The sequence below is a fragment of the Gymnodraco acuticeps genome, unplaced genomic scaffold, assembly GCF_902827175.1.
Source record: "Gymnodraco acuticeps unplaced genomic scaffold, fGymAcu1.1, whole genome shotgun sequence".
NCBI lineage: Eukaryota > Metazoa > Chordata > Actinopteri > Perciformes > Bathydraconidae > Gymnodraco > Gymnodraco acuticeps.
Window position 1 is genome coordinate 1,219,380 of NW_022990526.1, and position 16,934 is coordinate 1,236,313.

The 16,934-nt window shown below is 41.3% G+C and overlaps 1 protein-coding gene across 1 annotated transcript in view; it reads left to right on the plus strand.

The window, feature by feature from the left end:
* Positions 1 to 16,934, plus strand: part of LOC117553355 (partitioning defective 3 homolog B-like) — a 268,259-nt gene that overhangs the window by 230,372 nt on the left and 20,953 nt on the right. The window contains 1 exon segment of the mRNA XM_034227236.1: positions 14,183 to 14,259. Within this exon segment, the coding sequence (XP_034083127.1) occupies positions 14,183 to 14,259 (77 nt within the window).

The window sequence follows — 16,934 nt, forward strand, 5'->3', positions numbered from 1 at the left end:
AATATATACAAATACAAACACATAGCAGCATTTTGAACTGTAAACATGCACATCTAGCTCCTATTTCACTGTTCAGGATCACATTGTTGTCATTGTGTCCTAGATTGTGAATTTTGTATTCATTTTGTTGAAACAACAAACATCTCTTGACATATTCTCACAGGGTACTCTGTTTCTATTTGAGGACAAATAGTTAGCCCCAAATCGAAATCTATGTTGTGGTCTATGTCTGCGATGGTGTGAAAGCCTTGGATTGGACCCTGCTTTGGACTCGGTCCACTTCCAAACAGACTTTAGTTAAGTGTGTGTGTGTGGTGTGATAGCAAAGCAGACCAAGCACAGAACTGTGAACTACTATTGAATCAATCTGCTGTTCATAAACTGCTAAGAGATATCTTGACCCCTATAACCCAGTGTAGCGAAAAACTCATAGAAGATAATTAGCTGTTGTCATATTCCCATGGAGGACAGTGACGAAGTAATAATGCAGCCAGCTATATGTACAATGAATTAGTTACCTTCAATGTGACTTCATGTTTCCTCCACTTGGTTGTTATAGCCTAAACTCAATAAGGACCATTTTTGTTTCTTAAAATGACCAGGGAAAGTTAATGCTGCATTCACATGCTCCTTACATGGTCACATACCCTGAGTTGGAAAGTTGTTAATCTTATTTTGGTGTTTTCATAAGTCGTAATGTTGAAACAACATTGACGCTACAAAGTAGATGTGTTTTATTTTATTGCCCGAAGTTCAACAAAGCGTAACTATTTCTGAGGTGGCATTCACGTGAATTTCCCAAGTCTGGAAATACTTGTTCAAATTACACCAACATCCCATGATTGCAACCCAAGTGCCCTGTTTCACAATGTTAACAAACGTTAAAAATAGTTCCTGTATCTACCCCGTGACTGGGATCCGCTCCAAAGAGTAATGGGTTTTTCCTTGGCCCATGCTTCACCTTTAAACAAGCTTCATGAAAATAGGGCCAGTAGTTTTTCCGTAATCCTGCTGACAAACAAACAAGGGTAATTAACCGAACACCAGGTGGTAAAATACCTCACATTTTGGGTTTAAATCTTGGTTTCTGGTTTCAGGATTAGGGTTATGTTTGGGTTTTAACAGATAGTGGTTATAGTTATGTTGAATCTCTAGGGAATAATGACAAAGCACATGTTGGTGTATCAGGGTGTGTTGCTTTCTGCTAAAAAAGCATTGGGCTATCACCTCCCTGATAACTTTTGAATGTAATTTAAAAGGGAAAAAAATGATTTAATTTGATTGATAGGTCCACCTACTGATATGCATAGAAACACACTCCAAAACCTAACTTCCTCACAAACCTACACTAAATCAACAGGATGCACTTTGTATTAAGTAGTATTAATCACTGCATTCATAGGAGTCACACTAAGCGGCGTGCTTTCGGGAAAATTGACCTTCTGTGGTCTTAATTGTTCGAGAGGCTCAACAGCGCTGTGACATTTAACTGTGCTCCAGTCTTAATTCTTAGCCCTTTATTCTAGTGCCTCGCTGACATTTCAGTGGGATGGGGTTTGTGAATAAAGATGATTGGTGCGTCTTTGGTGTTGTAAACAAATAAGCACATTTGCCAAGGATAATTGTATTCTTTAACCCTTTTTCTCTGCCTTTCAAATACTTTTGCTCAGTTCTATATCAGCCTCACTGTTTTGGTGGTTTCTCTCAGCAGGGGAGATTTAAAGCCCAATAGCACGCAGTGACCATCATGGTGTATATATTTGCAGAGGTATCACAAGGTCGTTTATCGATAGCAATGACTCAGCGATTGCTTTGCCAGATGCTGAGATTTCTGGTTTTCAAACTTTATTTCCCAGCCCATGGCTTTTATTGTATTTTGTAAACACCCAAAGAAAAACCACCAACTGAGATGCATTTAGTTTACTCAAAGATGGATCATGATGCTGCAAGCAGGTAAAAAACTGTCCAATATATGTTGTGCTACAGCTTAGAGAAGAAGAAACAAACATTGTATTATTCTAGATAAAAGGTTAAGTGATTTTAATTCTGAGCTATCTTACTAATGTAGGGTATAGGAAAACAGTATGTTTTGGTTGTATATTTCTTAAGGAATACTTGCACTAATTTATAAAACTAATACCGCTTAGCTTAGCATACATTATAAAAATATGGGGACAACAGCTAGCCTTTATCCATCCATCTGAACAAAAAAGATAACTAATTAACATGTGTTATCTATTTTGTTTAATAGAAACAACCTATTAATATGTTGTTGGATGTACCAAACAGATGAACAGGACATAGTTGACTTTGGTAGAGAGACCGTCCCCTGTGTGGTCAACACAGTCTCATTAGAAGAATGATGAACTACTGAAAGACCTCATTAGAACAGCCGTGTGTGTGTGTGTGCTGAGGTTAAATTGTGTGTGTGTGTGAATGTGAATAGGCATGTACTTGTGAGTGTGCTCGTCTACTCTCTCCCTCCTTTAGTGCTACTTTGTTAAGAGCCTGTAGTAATTAGCCTGTGGAAATGGATGGCTTTTCACCAGCAGCTGCAATTACTGCTTTCTCTAGAATGAATGGATGGATGAGTTGACCGAGGGATGGCATATAGCAGGGGTAGGCAAGTAAGTTTGGCCGTGGGCCAATTTTTTGCTGTGCCGCAAGATGGCGGGCCAGAACATAATCAAAGCCTAATTCAAGGAATTGATTTTGGTAAGAGGGCGCAGCGCCCCAGTTCCCCGGTTCAGAAAAAACTCTGATATCGCTGATAACCCTCCCCATCAACACTCTGATGCGCAGTCAGATCCGCTGATTGGTTCACTGATGATATAAGCGCCCAATCCAGAGCCTCTGGCTAGACCCGCCCAAAGGGAGGCTCGTCCTCTCTAGCCCCATTTCAGTGAGTAGCATGAAGCTGCAGTGTCGGAGACAGCAGTTACAGGACTGCACTGGACTGCACTTCTAGAACCGCACACACAGGTCCGACGGACCACGTCACGGCGGCACGTGACGGAGCACGTTCACATGAACGCCTGAAGCCCCTCAATGCAGTGCGCAATCTAACCCTTCCCTTCCCCCCATCCTAACCCTAACCGCTCCCTACCTTTTTACCTAATCCTAATCTTCCTTCCTCCCTCCCAAACCTCAATGTTGATATGACGTAATTTAAATTAAATACAGGGTTTTAATTTAAAGCAGTTTTATTCTGAAAAACCCGGAAGTTCACACTAACTATTAACGTAACACTTTTATTCTGAAGATTCTTCATTTCCGGTTAGCATTAGCATGTGGCTAACGTTTTGAAAACCGTGAATTGAAGGTGAAATGACATGTGATGTTGTACACTAAACACACTGGGATTAACACATTTATTGACGCTGGAATAACATTTTATCAGAATTATTTATATATATATTAATAATATAAGATATAATATGTTACTTTACAATCTATGGTAAGTACACAACACAATACGCAAAACAACTAGGGTCGTGGGGAGTGCGGTCCTGAGAGTACAGCCTCCGACGCTGCAGCTTCATACTATTGATTTCAGTCCCAAAGCCAGGGCTATTATCTGTATTTTAACAGACTTATCTTTTAAATTGAGGTGTATTTATTGTTCTCTTCAAAGTTAATTTTTCTCTGAAATGTTAGGGAGGATGGTCCTCCCTTTCCTCAATGGACGAGCCCCCACTGAGTAAAGTAGAGTTATTAACTAGGTAGCAGTGTTATTTAACATACTTTTATTCTGATAAGTATTGTCAAGTTCTCTGGGTTTTTGGCATTTATTTGAGTGTTTGCCCACATTTAAGAGGCTTGAGGGACAACTGGAATCCTTTTTCCTTTTCTTTATTTCAACTTTTCAAGGACACATTAGGATTCTTTCAGGTTGAAAACCTTTAAAAAATACCAAAGGACAAAATAAATCAATTACAGCAGTTTTGCTTTGCAATTTCATATATTATAACCTAAATTAATCAGTAACCAAGTATTTTACTCAAACTCAATGTATTTAATAGTTAAATAAGTACTTTAATTGACCTGGTTCCCCCCCAACCACACATTTGCCATATGTGACCCGCTCTATCGAAATCATTCGAAAGTCGCAACGGCTCATTTCAAAATAAACGTAGATTTGCGTAAAAAAATAGTTTTTCACGGATCGGGTGTTTTGTTTGATTTTAAATAAACAAAGTCTTGGCTTTCACAATATGACATTTTTATTTCCAAAATCACACGATAAATACATGTTTGAAGCTTATAAAGGGAAGATGACAGCTCTCACTCGCCACTCTGCTCTTCCACAGCGCCGCTTCCCCTCCCTCCGCTGACATTATGAATGTAAGCGGATATGTCGGGACAGAATTTATTTTACCGGACAATTTTGAAATGTACCGGTCATGTTTCAATAATAATAATAAGAATTGTGTAGCAGAGTTGCCGTTAGCAGGTAATCACCGGACTATGACCGGATATGCTGATGTTTAAAACTCAGTTAATGGGGCTCGTTTTTATATTGCTTCAGTTTATAATCGTTACAGATCAAAAAATTCAGATTCATTTTTCCATAAATGATTCCACAAACAACATAATTATTACATTCGAACAAAACTACTTGTAGTAGATGAAGTACATTATTCAAAAGTTTACATTAACTTTGAATAATAACACGGGAGAAACGGATGCTCTCTTCTCCCCTCTCCCTCCCTCTCCCTCCCTCTCTCTCCTGACAGCCTGTCAGTTTCTCATGCAGCTCGCTAAACAGTGGGCGGGGCTTCAGGTGATCATGCAGAGCTACGTGTCTCCATCAGACTCAGCAGCTGATCTGATCTCTCTCGGTCCGGTTATACTTCACTCGCGTTTATGTCCATATCGATCAGATCTCCTGATCGGCCTTTATAGAGAGCACCGATCAAACTATTAAGAGTGAATATCGATCGGCGGCTAACGGAAACCCTGATGTGCGACTGTCGGTCCTATGTTGTAAAAGAAAAAAATCAAAATAATATTTTATTTTTGATTCTCAAAATTACGGGCCAAATATTATTGCTGGCGGGCCAACAATGGGCCGCCTGTTGCCGACCCATGGCATATAGTATTAAATGAATGGATAGAAAGTTATATTGGGAAGAGTAAATAAAGCCTGCGATGGAGGGCAGGGGTGATGGAACGGAAGGAAGTTGCATGGTTATGGAGAAGTGGGGGAAAGGAGTTTTTTATTAAGTTGTCATCTTGTTTTGTACTGCTTCAGTGGAAGTGAATGGCATAACTGATGTGTGTATGTGACCATGAATGGATATAGGCTGAATCTAATGTGAGATTAGGAATTAAATGAAGGAGAAGATAATACAAGTTGACATAAGATAGTACCAAATGAAAAAAGTCTGTCAAATGTCTTTGTAATGTCTGCCATTAGAAGAGCTGAAGCATAGCTCACTTCACACAGACAGGTGTTAGATTCCTTTCCACCTCACTAGAGATTAAAATCACATGTTACTCATATCATTTTTGATTAAGAAGGTGCATTAGTCTATCACACAGATTCCTTAACGCTTTACATGTACACGTACCCATTCACACCCCATTCAGGGCAACATCCCACTTGCTCAAGGAAGCCAACATTCACACACAGTTGTCCCTCGACATGTTGAACTCTACTACCTTCATGGTTTGCATCATTTTAATTTTGTTTAGAGAAAAGAGTCCCATCTTTTCATGTTTCAAGGACTTTTGCTGAAGTGACATGTTCTTTAAATGCTGCTGATATATGTTTTCAAGTCCCAACCACTTGTGATCTTTATTGATGTCAGATGATATGCATGTTTATACTGCACCACAAGGCAAGGCAAGTTTATTTACTCACTCTTGTTTTTTAGTGTTTACAGTCAGAGACAAGTGTCTTCAGGTAGTCCTCCTCCAAACACACCATCCGTGACATTGCCTGGCTACACTACTCATACACATATACACACACACACACACACAAATTGCACCCTCCTCAGAGCTTTGTTTTTAATTGAGTCAGCCAGAAATGCTGGCTGAGCAGAAAGATATGACTGATACGGATTAGAACCAGCCTTCCCTTATTCATCGATTTCTGCTACGGGTGGGAGGCAGGGTGGGGGTCCGGATGGAGGGATGACACAAAGGAAGCTAAATCTTTTTCTCAATCGATTTAGGAAAGGAGAAAAGGACATTGGGAGTGAGACAGTAAGCTATGAAAGGCAGAGACTGGGGTAGAGGACTGGAACTGAAGTGACGGATAGAGATTATACTGTTCCTCTCCGTCATCATTGATTTTAGAAGGGAATGGGTAGCGAAAGACAATAGGGGACTAGAAGGAAATAATGGAAGACCATTGAAAGGATGGAAGTCAATTGAAAGGCTGCAAAGAGAGTTGTAAATTCAGCGATGAATGATAGATAGATGCATGGCAAGGAGAAATTAGGTGAGGTAAGATGACAACATTAAAGAAATGGGAAGGAAAAAAAGAGACCTTAACTAATAGTGAAGATTTAAAAGTACTCAAAGGAACCCTTTATTTCACTTAAGGAGAGTTGGTTAATGAAGGGGAAAGATGAGGTGTGGATAAGGATGCATGGGGGAGGTCAGTCAGAAAAAGGGGATGAAGAGGGAAATGACACAGAAGCGTTAAAGAGGAGCACAGTAAGAGTTGAAGAGAGAAAAAAGTCACTTCACATTTGGTCTAAGTAGTCCCATCGAAGCAGTATGCGGCTACCAAATGCTCTGTGTCGATCTAAATCCCTTTGAAATCCTCCAAACAGCTGGAGCGAAAAGAGTCTGTGCGTAAGACGGAGAGGGAAAAGACGCTAAGATACCAAGAGATAGACCTTGAGTGTGTGCTGGAAGTAATGTGGTGGTGTGTTTTATGGGTAGTGCGAATCTGAGCTCTACTCAGTCTGAAAGTCAACAAGCGCGTGTGAACAGTAAGAGCTGAAATACTGTAGATTTGTAAGCAAGGGAACACAGAATTGTTAGCGGGACATAATGATCTCAGAGGGTAGAGGAGTTATGTCACTACATTTGAGCAAACTGATTTTCACACTCGTAATCAAAGCTCCTCAAGCTCAATTTTGCTCGTCTGAATCCTCTCTGTGCAAACTAAATATCAGTTTGATTTCACCACTATGTGGAATCGAACACTTTCTTGTACTTTCAAAATAAAAGCTCTGACAGTGGTGTTTTTCTATCCTCCAAATAAAAAAAACTAGCAGTATTTGTTTTCTGTAGTATATTAGAAATCCAAACTTGTTGACTTTAAACGCCAAAAACGATCACATTTGTTTATGGGTTGCTAAATGATCTAGTTTTCAAGCAATGTTGGCGTATTTTGACAGGAATTTGAAAGTAACTTTATTTATTTTGTTCGCTTAAAGGTGGGATAGGTAATTCACTTCAGAAACACTTTTTGTTATATTCCATGGAATGCTCTTAACATCCCGATAGCAATGAATATCTTAAGCGCTTTGACAATAAATACATTAAAAAAATGTCATCTGTGGAAGCCGTAGTACTGTAAAAAGCATGACCAATCATTTTAGCCGGTCCGGCTAAAATAACTGGATGGCCTACCTGCCTGTCAGCCTTCCATCTGTGCACAAACTTATCTCGTGCCCTCATTGGTCATGTGCGCGTTCATGTGTGTTGGAGGAGGGGCTCTGTAAGGAAGTCTGAAGGAAGGGGCGTACTTTCAAATTCTAGTGCACTCGAGCTGGTTTCTCCATTCTTACCTACCCTACCTTTAAGTTATGATATATGTTTGAAGATTTTTGTCTGACCCAAGACTTCTATTTAAAAAATGAAATAAAACATATTATACTGTGATCTGATCCTTCAACTTTTGGCATTCAGAAAACAAATATATGAATTTAAATATCATAATAATCAAATATATTCATAATATTCATAAAGTGATGTTGGACTCTAAAATAAAATAATCCTAAATAACCATATGGTCGCCATCACTCCTTACTGAGGAGCTGACTCTTCCCTGGGTGGATTTAAAGAAAGACATGAGCCTGACGTCCAGATGTGGGTTTGTTGCAGCTTGCTTGTTAAAAATGTTGGCAAGCGACTTCTTGCGAATTTAAGTAGTCAGTCGCTGGCAAAACATCTGGAGGAAAGTGAGGAAGCACACGTAGAAACGAATGTACGCGCATTGTACGCTCAAATGTCATTCTGCTCTCTCAAATCTGCACCTTTGCGATTTGAAAGGTTGACGTTTGCGCTCTCGGTGTGTCTGTGTAACTTTATGTGTGTGTGTGCCTCCTCTCCCATCAGTATCGGTCTCTTCTGCTTGATTTCCGTGCTCCTCTCTGCCTCTCCTCTGCTCACCATGCCGTGAAATGGTTTTTCACTAGACCATTACCCCAACCAGTGCACTACACTACTGCCACAGCCCTCTGTCAGCGAGGGTGTGTGTGTGTGTGTGTGTGTGTGTGTGTGTGTGTGTGTGTGTGTGTGTGTGTGTGTGTGTGTGTGTGTGTGTGTGTGTGTGTGTGTGTGTGTGTGTGTGTGTGTGTTGTGTGTGTGTGTGTGTGTGTGTGTGTGTGTGTGTGTGTGTGTGTGTGTGTGTGTGTGTGTGTGTGTGTGTAGTAGCTGCACTAAGAGAAAGGTAGCACTTGTGTATGTGCGGGGACAATGCATTGTGTGCACGTGTATGCGTGTACAGTACGACCCACGCAAGCTCAGTTGTCATGGTTTTTGCCCTGCACTGTACTCCTGTCACAGCTGTGAATGCTGGGAGTCTACTAACATCTGAAATGTCACACACACACACAAAGCTACAGGCAGCTCTAGTCGTAGCAGGCGTGTTGTTCTGCTCACTAACAAACTGAGGGTTCATCTGTCACTGCCTGAGTTGTTTTTGGAATTGTCAAATGTTAAGCTATAAGCATCTTTCAGTAACGACTGATACAGTGGCCAAAAATGTTGTTTAAAGTGGCAATGTCAAGCTGATGACAAGCTTGATTCATTTTGTGGTCAGTTTTGAATGTATTTTCTTGTATTAACCTCTCTAGTCTAATAGTCATGTTTTCAAAAAATCATTATTTGTGTTGAAATGTAGACTGTGTATTTGCTGTGCAGTTTAAATGGGCCCTTTTATGCCCATTTTTACGTTCATATTCATGTCTACTGTGACATGTTTACATGCTTTATGTTTTTTTAAAAAAGGTCTTTATTTTGCTCATGTGGTGCAGCACCTCTTTTCACCCTCTGTCTGAAACCAGAGCCCAGTCTGCTCTGATTGGTTAGCTGGCTGGCTCTGTTGTGATTGGTCAACCGCTTAGGGATGTCCCGCCCCTGAGCCTATCACCTACAATGTGTTGGAGCGCTAGCCAATAGAAGTGAAAGGGTAACGTAGTGATGTGATTATGTTACAGAAAATAAACAAAGGACTAAAATAAAGGCGTGTCAGGCCGGGTCGGAGTGTGTCGGAGAGAAACCTCCTTTGCAGACCATTTACATGCACACAAACCTACAACACACTACTGTAACGGGAACACCCAAAATACCATAATTACGTAAATTGCGGATTTCTTCTGACTCCACATTTCCAAACTGATTGTGCTGCCTCTTTAAGCATAACTGTATCAAAGCTGTATCCAGAAGACAGACTGAGAGGTTTGTTCAACTTATTTTTAGCTGAATAAACACAATAAAGAATATCAGTTAAATAAATTACTATTTGCAATTCCTCACTTAGTCCAACTGCCTCTGTAGAAATATATATACACTCCCTCACTTCATATGCATACGTGCACATTCATTCTGTGCTCATCTGTTTCTGTTTACTCAGTCTGTGGCATCGCATAGTAATCTGCTCTTAATCCATGTGTAAGGAAACACACAAAGACATGCACACTTGAGCAGAAGAGCACCAAACCATACATTCTCAGTCCAATCCTGTCTCCTACAACATGACGTTCCATCATTCTTTGAGGGATAACAATTGAACACGTGGTAAGCTTTATCAATTTAAACAAACTAAACGCTGAAAAAATACTTGGTTGTGTATTGGTCACAAAAATACTTCAGAAAAAGGTATTGTTTAAGATTAGTACTTTTGTTAAAACATTGTTTTATCAACGGACCTTATTTATATACTACGTATTCAAATATATGAAATGGTTCATACAGGATACAAACAGAAGTCTCCTGAGAGGAATTCCTGTGTTCGGTTTACCCTCACATTAACCCCTACATACACACTCCTCTGAATTCCCCGGACTTTGATTAGAAACACATTTGTCTATGGGAACATCAGCCAGATGATTCTGTCTTAACTCGGGCACATATAGGTTTGGGGTTAGAAAAACACTAGAGAACAAAGGGTATTTATTCTTATTGCCTACAAATCCCATTTTAAGAACAAAACCAACAGTGAACTGATCCTACTAACACACTTGTGTAGCCAAAGCCCGATGTTTTGTTATTCATCAGTGCAAAAAAGCTATATTGGTTATATATATTTTTTCTTCATTATATACAATGAACACGCGCAATTTAATTAATTTAAGTCAATCCCACATACCGCCACCATAAATACTTGCTCTAGTGCATCACATGTTGTTTTTCTGCTGAGAACTACAGTGTCCCGCCGTTTCAGGAAATAATTGAGCCTTTATTGAATATGTACACAAACTCGCTCGGATCAGTCATTAGCCCGCATGGTTTTTCTTACCACTGCTACGCTGACGACACCCAATTAATTCTGTCCTTTCCCCGCTCAGAGACCCAGGTCGTTGCACGCATATCTGCTTGTCTAGCTGACATCTCTCAGGGGATGTCTGCTCACCACCTCAAGCTCAACCTTGACAAGACTGAGCTGCTCTTCCTTCCGGGAAAAGATTGTCCCACTCTTGACCTAACAATCAACATCGGCCCCTCTATTGTTTCCCCGACTCAGACTGCAAGGAATCTGGGTGTGACCCTAGATAACAACCTGTCCTTCACTGCAAACATCGCTGCTACAACCCGTTGCTGCAGATACACGCTTTACAACATCAGGAAGATACGTCCCCAGCTGACCCAGAAAGCGACGCAAGTTCTGGTCCAGGCTCTCATCATCTCACGCCTAGACTACTGCAACTCCCTCCTGGCTGGTCTACCTGCATGTGCCATCCGACCTCTGCAGCTCATCCAGAATGCAGCGGCTCGTCTGGTCTTCAACCTTCCTAAATTTCTCCCACACCACTCCGCTCCTCCGCTGCCCTTCACTGGCTTCCGGTAACTGCTAGAATCCACTTCAAGACACTGGTACTTGCTTACCATGCTGCGAATGGATCTGGCCCTTCCTACATCCAGGACATGGTTAAACCGTACACCCCAGCACGTGCACTACGCTCTGCATCAGCCAAACGACTCGCTGCACCCTCGCTGCGAGGGGGACCCAAGTTCCCATCAGCAAAAACACGTGGGTTTGCTATCCTGGCTCCAGGATGGTGGAATGAGCTCCCCATTGACATCAGGACAGCAGATAGCTTGCACATCTTCCGGCGCAAACTGAAAACTCATCTCTTTCGACTCCACTTCGAGCGATAGATTTATTAACAAAGCACTTTTATACTAATAAAGGACTGGCTTATCTAAAGCCAGTTGAGTAGCACTTGAAATGTTTGGCTGTATGAAACCTGATGTACTTATATGATTCTGTTTTCTTCAAGGTTGTGTCTTCCTGGTCGAATGTACTTATTGTAAGTCGCTTTGGATAAAAGCGTCAGCTAAATGCAATGTAGTGTAATGTAGTTGTGAGGTTTTTCTAAAGAGTTACGTTTCCATAGGAACCAATAGGCTTTGATTTTTGCCTAAGGAAGTCAGAAGGTATTTACAGACAAACGCATTATTTGTTTTGTTTTTTCATGAGATTTATAGACAATAACAAGATATTGAACAAGATAGATAAGATAAGATCTTTAATTTGTCATTGTACAAGTACAACAAAATTACAATGTGAACTCAAGGTGCCAACGCACAACAACAAGACAATATACAAACAAGAAATGGGACTTTAATAGAAAGGGAATATGTACATAAATAAATAATAAATTAAATTGCACGATTCCCCTCGTATTGCAACGCCATCCTTTCCCCCTCAAGTATACTTCCACCAAAGCTACCTGACTGATTCCCATCATTCATCTCTCTGAAACCGGCCTCCCTAATCATCCATTTTGTCTTTACCCCTCCAAACATGACTCTTTGCTTTTTCTTCACCCCACCCTTACTCATCTCTCTCACCTCTCAGCCTCCCCCGGATGTCGCAGTCATTTCCCCCCCTCGCTCTCCCCCTTCCCTCTTTGAACATCGTGTTTAAATTGTGCCATTGGTGTCCCTTTCACCTCCCCACTCCGTCGTCCTCGCCTTCACCCCATTCCCTCCCTTGGTTTATAATTCACCTCTCTCCCCTCGAACTCTCCCTGCCACTTTGCTTCATAATATCCCTCCTCCTCTCTATATCGCTCTTCTTCATTCAAACTCATTTACTTCTCATTCGCTCCATCTCTCTTCCCCTCCTTTCTTCACCCTCTAATGCCTTTTCATTCTTTCACTCCACCTCTCTATTCCCACCTAATATCCCGCTGTCTCTCTACCTGAGATATTGAAGCTATAAAGACAGGTGTTCAAAAGAAAGCAGGGCCAGCAAATCTGTTTTATATGCCTCCTGGTATCGGAGAGAAGAAGAAAAAGTGATGGTCTGTAATATCGAATTTGGTTGACAGTATTAACTTGAGTGGAGGAGAGGAGAAGAACATAGTTTCCTATAAAAACTTTCAACTGTCTTCACCCCTTGGGACACACACTTCACCTTCTTGCATTTTCTTCTTTTGGATCTAATCACACTCTTCAACTTGTTTTTATACTATATGGGGACCCTGTGTACACATCTCTTACAGGACAGAGACAACAAACAGTAATGTCTTATCAGGGGTACAACATTGTACTTAGATAAATATATATGTTAGGCAATAGAGATGTGTATTACCAACAAAAGTGCCATTTTGCAAATGGCAAAGGTGCGATCAACTCAATTGAATGGACTATTTTCCAAAACTCTGCATTTCACACAACCTGAAGGGACTCAATAACGCTCCATATTTTCTTTTTTTACTGTTAGAGTTTAGCATGTATGCAGAGTCACAACACTCAATCATCTGAATCATATCTCACTCCCTTATGTTCAACTGAGTCTCATTCCCAGTATTTACTGAAAATGGCCTGTGTGTAGTTCAATGTGTGTATGTATGTGTGTGTTAATGGGGGTTGTTGACGTTTGGAGTTTAGTCGGCCTCTTTAAGGAACACCGCGGCAGCTGGAATCTCCCTAGTGAATAGACCGGGATAATCTCTGTGTGTGTGTGTGTGTGTGTGCGTGTGCGTGTGCGTGTGCGTGTGCGTGTGCGCGTGTGCGCGTGTGTGTGTGTGTGTGTGTGTGTGTGTGTGTGTGTGTGTGTGTGTGTGTGTGTGTGTGTGTGTGTGTGTGTGTGTGTGTGTGTGTGTGTGTGTGTGTGTGTGTGTGTGTGTGTGTGTGTGTGTGTGTGTGTGTGTGTGTGTGTGTGTGTGTGTGTGTGTGTGTGTGTGTGTGTGTGCGTGCGTGCGTGCGTGCGTGCGTGCGTGCGTGCGTGCGTGCGTGTGTGTGTGTGTGTGTGCGTGCGTGCGTATGTGTGAGAGGGAAAAAAGTGAGTAATAATGGGAATCAGTGAGGAGAGAACGAGATGTGTAGGTGAGGGAGAACCAGTGAGATGAAGAGTCAAAAAGGAAGTCGTAGAGATTGAGCTGTCAGCAGCTTGACTTAATCTTTTACTTCTCAAGATGGAGACTCGACTCTGCATATATATGACTTTGTTTGTGTGTGTGTATGACCAACCATCCTGTTTTGAAGTAACCTAATCTAGGACTGAGGCCTCATCCACCCCCCCTTAGAAAAAACCCTCAGAAGACCAAAACTCTAAATCCCTAATAACTAGCCTTTGTCAATCCTAACTGACTACAAACACACACAGAAACGCAGGCGCAAACACACACATAAGGAAAGAGGCTTATGGCTATGCAATACGCAAGCTTAGGCTCACACATTTTTCACAGTTTATTCATATTTCAGGCAGGGAAATATATACTTTTACTTAAATCAACACTAATAAATTGTCTCTATTCACCAGATGCCGGTCAGAGCGACAGATCCTCGGTTGGCACCACGATATGAAGAAGTGGAACGTCAGTACGCCTCATTACCAAGGTACTACTTTCTCTGCTTCCCTCATGTGAGGAGGTCCGAAAAGTAAGATGTTTTACTGCCGGTATCATTCCTCTCCTCTTCCCTTCTTTTTCTCTTTGAAGCCGCTAATTAAATCTGTGTAGTATGTATGTCTTTCTGGATGTCTCTGGAGGCCTCAGTCTAAGCCAGGAACTCACCTTTCCCCTCCCTGGGGAACACACACTGAGATGGGGGGGTGAAATGTAACCCCAGATCTGCTCCCCCACAGAAACATACTTTGGTTTAAGCTCAATCAGTAATTTTCTGGCATGTCGATGAGTGTAGTCTCTGTGTGTGTTTTTTAACCCTCTAACTTCAAACCTCAGCAATTATATTTTGGTGTCTTCCTGTTGTTTTGAACCAGAAATGCACAATTGTTTTTACTTTTTATAGAATTTTAACAACGTTTCACTCGGTCAGACATCACAATTTGCTCCACTGTATTTCTCTATGTATTTAGACAGTTTAAAAGCCAGGAGGCAGGTGAGTGGAGGACACAGGAGACACAGCTATGGTCAGAATTGACTGTCATGCAGCAACGTAGCTCCTCGACTCTCTCTGAGCAGCGTGCATTAGCCTATTGCCCGGCACGTTCTGCTGTTTCCCTCCCTGGACAGCATGAAATATCACTAACATTAGCCAGCAAAAGACCAATAACAGCTTCCTGAGTATACTAATCAATTCCTGAAGGATTCTTTCCATTTATTTCTCATGATGCGTTGTCAAATGTAATCAGATACATATCCAGGTCCAGGGCCGTCATAGCTGTTTAAAAGTATGTTTGAAATGAGCTTGGAACATGTTTAAAAGCACAGCTGTTCACTGACCATTTAAACATGTCCGCCTTAATGTGAAACACAGTCGAAGACATCTTATATTCTACTGCCATCATCAGTCACGTCCTGCAGCATCTCATTTTTCATTTGCAACCTTTCCACTTTCACTGCCTGAAAGGCCTCAACTCTAATTATCTTTTTTTCACTCCTTACATCTAATTTGTTCTTTCTGCTACCTTCTCTATTCATTCCTGTTCCTTGCTCTACAGTGCCTTAGTTGTTAAATGTATTTCCTATTATTTGTTTATCGTTCTATGGTAAGGGGCTTACATAAAGCCCCGTACCATGCATGTTGACTGTAAACTCTTACTGTATCCAAAAATAAAACTCATTCAACAAAAATAGACGTGCTAACTTTAACATTAGAAACTCTCAGAAGTTGTTACTAGCTTTTTCTCACCTTGTTTTATGTTGCTGTTAAGAACCAACACCATAGCAGACTAACAAGCCAACAACAAATGTTTGTTTTAGTGTGGGTTCGTCTTTGTGTGTGTGTGTGTGTGTGTGTGTGTGTGTGTGTGTGTGTGTGTGTGTGTGTGTGTGTGTGTGTGTGTGTGTGTGTGTGTGTGTGTGTGTGTGTGTGTGTGTGTGTGTGTGTGTGTGTGTGTGTGTGTGTGTGTGTGTGTGTGTGTGTGTGTGTGTGTGTGTGTGTGTGTGTGTGTGTGTGTGTGTGTGGTGCGTGCGTGCGTGCGTGCGTGCGTGCGAGGGGCAGTCAATGTGTGGAATGACAGACAGAAGTTTAGAATGTTAGAAACTTTATAGCCAGGTTCCCACCCCTGTTCAAATGGTGAGGGATGGTTGTTTCACACCTATTTGTGTGTGTGTGTGTGTGTGTGTGTGTGTGTGTGTGTGTGTGTGTGTGTGTGTGTGTGTGTGTGTGTGTGTGTGTGTGTGTGTGTGTGTGTGTGTGTGTGTGTGTGTGTGTGTGTGTGTGTGTGTGTGTGTGTGTGTGTGTGTGTGTGTGTGTGTGTGTGTGTGTGTGTGTGTGTGTGTGTGTGTGTGTGTGTGTGTGTGTGTGTGTGTGTGATGACTTTGGCAGATGGGAGCAAGAACAGTGATGATAGTTTTGAGGGCTGGCTGTGGTATCTGAAAAGCTTTGGGAAATTGGACACACACACACACATACAGTACACCCTGTCTCTGTTTCCACTTTCAGACGTGCACTGCAATCCCAAATCCCTGTGCCAATTTTACATGTAGGCCTCGTGTTTGAAAAGCACCCCAGTCATTTATCAAATAAAACTCACTCTGATAATCTGCCTTATTACAACAGGGTAATGGTTCTCAAACATTCTCTGCATGGCTCAATTGTGATTTATAACAGTTACATTGCCCAGAGACAGGGCCGGAACTACACACAGGCTCTCTTGGCACATTGTGCCTGGGGCCCTCTCCCACTGAGGGGTAAAAAACATTAAATGCTTACATAATTAAAATATGTTAAACATTATTCAATGCAGGCTTCATAAAAAAAACAGACATATATAGGCTTTATGATACTCATTCTCATGTAGACCATTGCGCTACAATTTACCAATATACCATGTATGATGATTTAACGGTATCAAAAGACGATTGGTTTGATGACCAGCATCACACCCTGTAACAACATAAGGCTAATTTAAAGAATTAAAAATGTAAATAAGATTGTCACACAAGAACAATGCAAAATTATTTTTGAATTGTTAACAAATCTGTCACCATCAACAGGTGAGGAACGTAGCAAACACCTGTTTCAAGCCATAGTGACACTGTGTGAAACTGCTGTGACATCATCCTTAACATAACAAGCAGAAGAACGTATCCACTTCTTCTTATAAC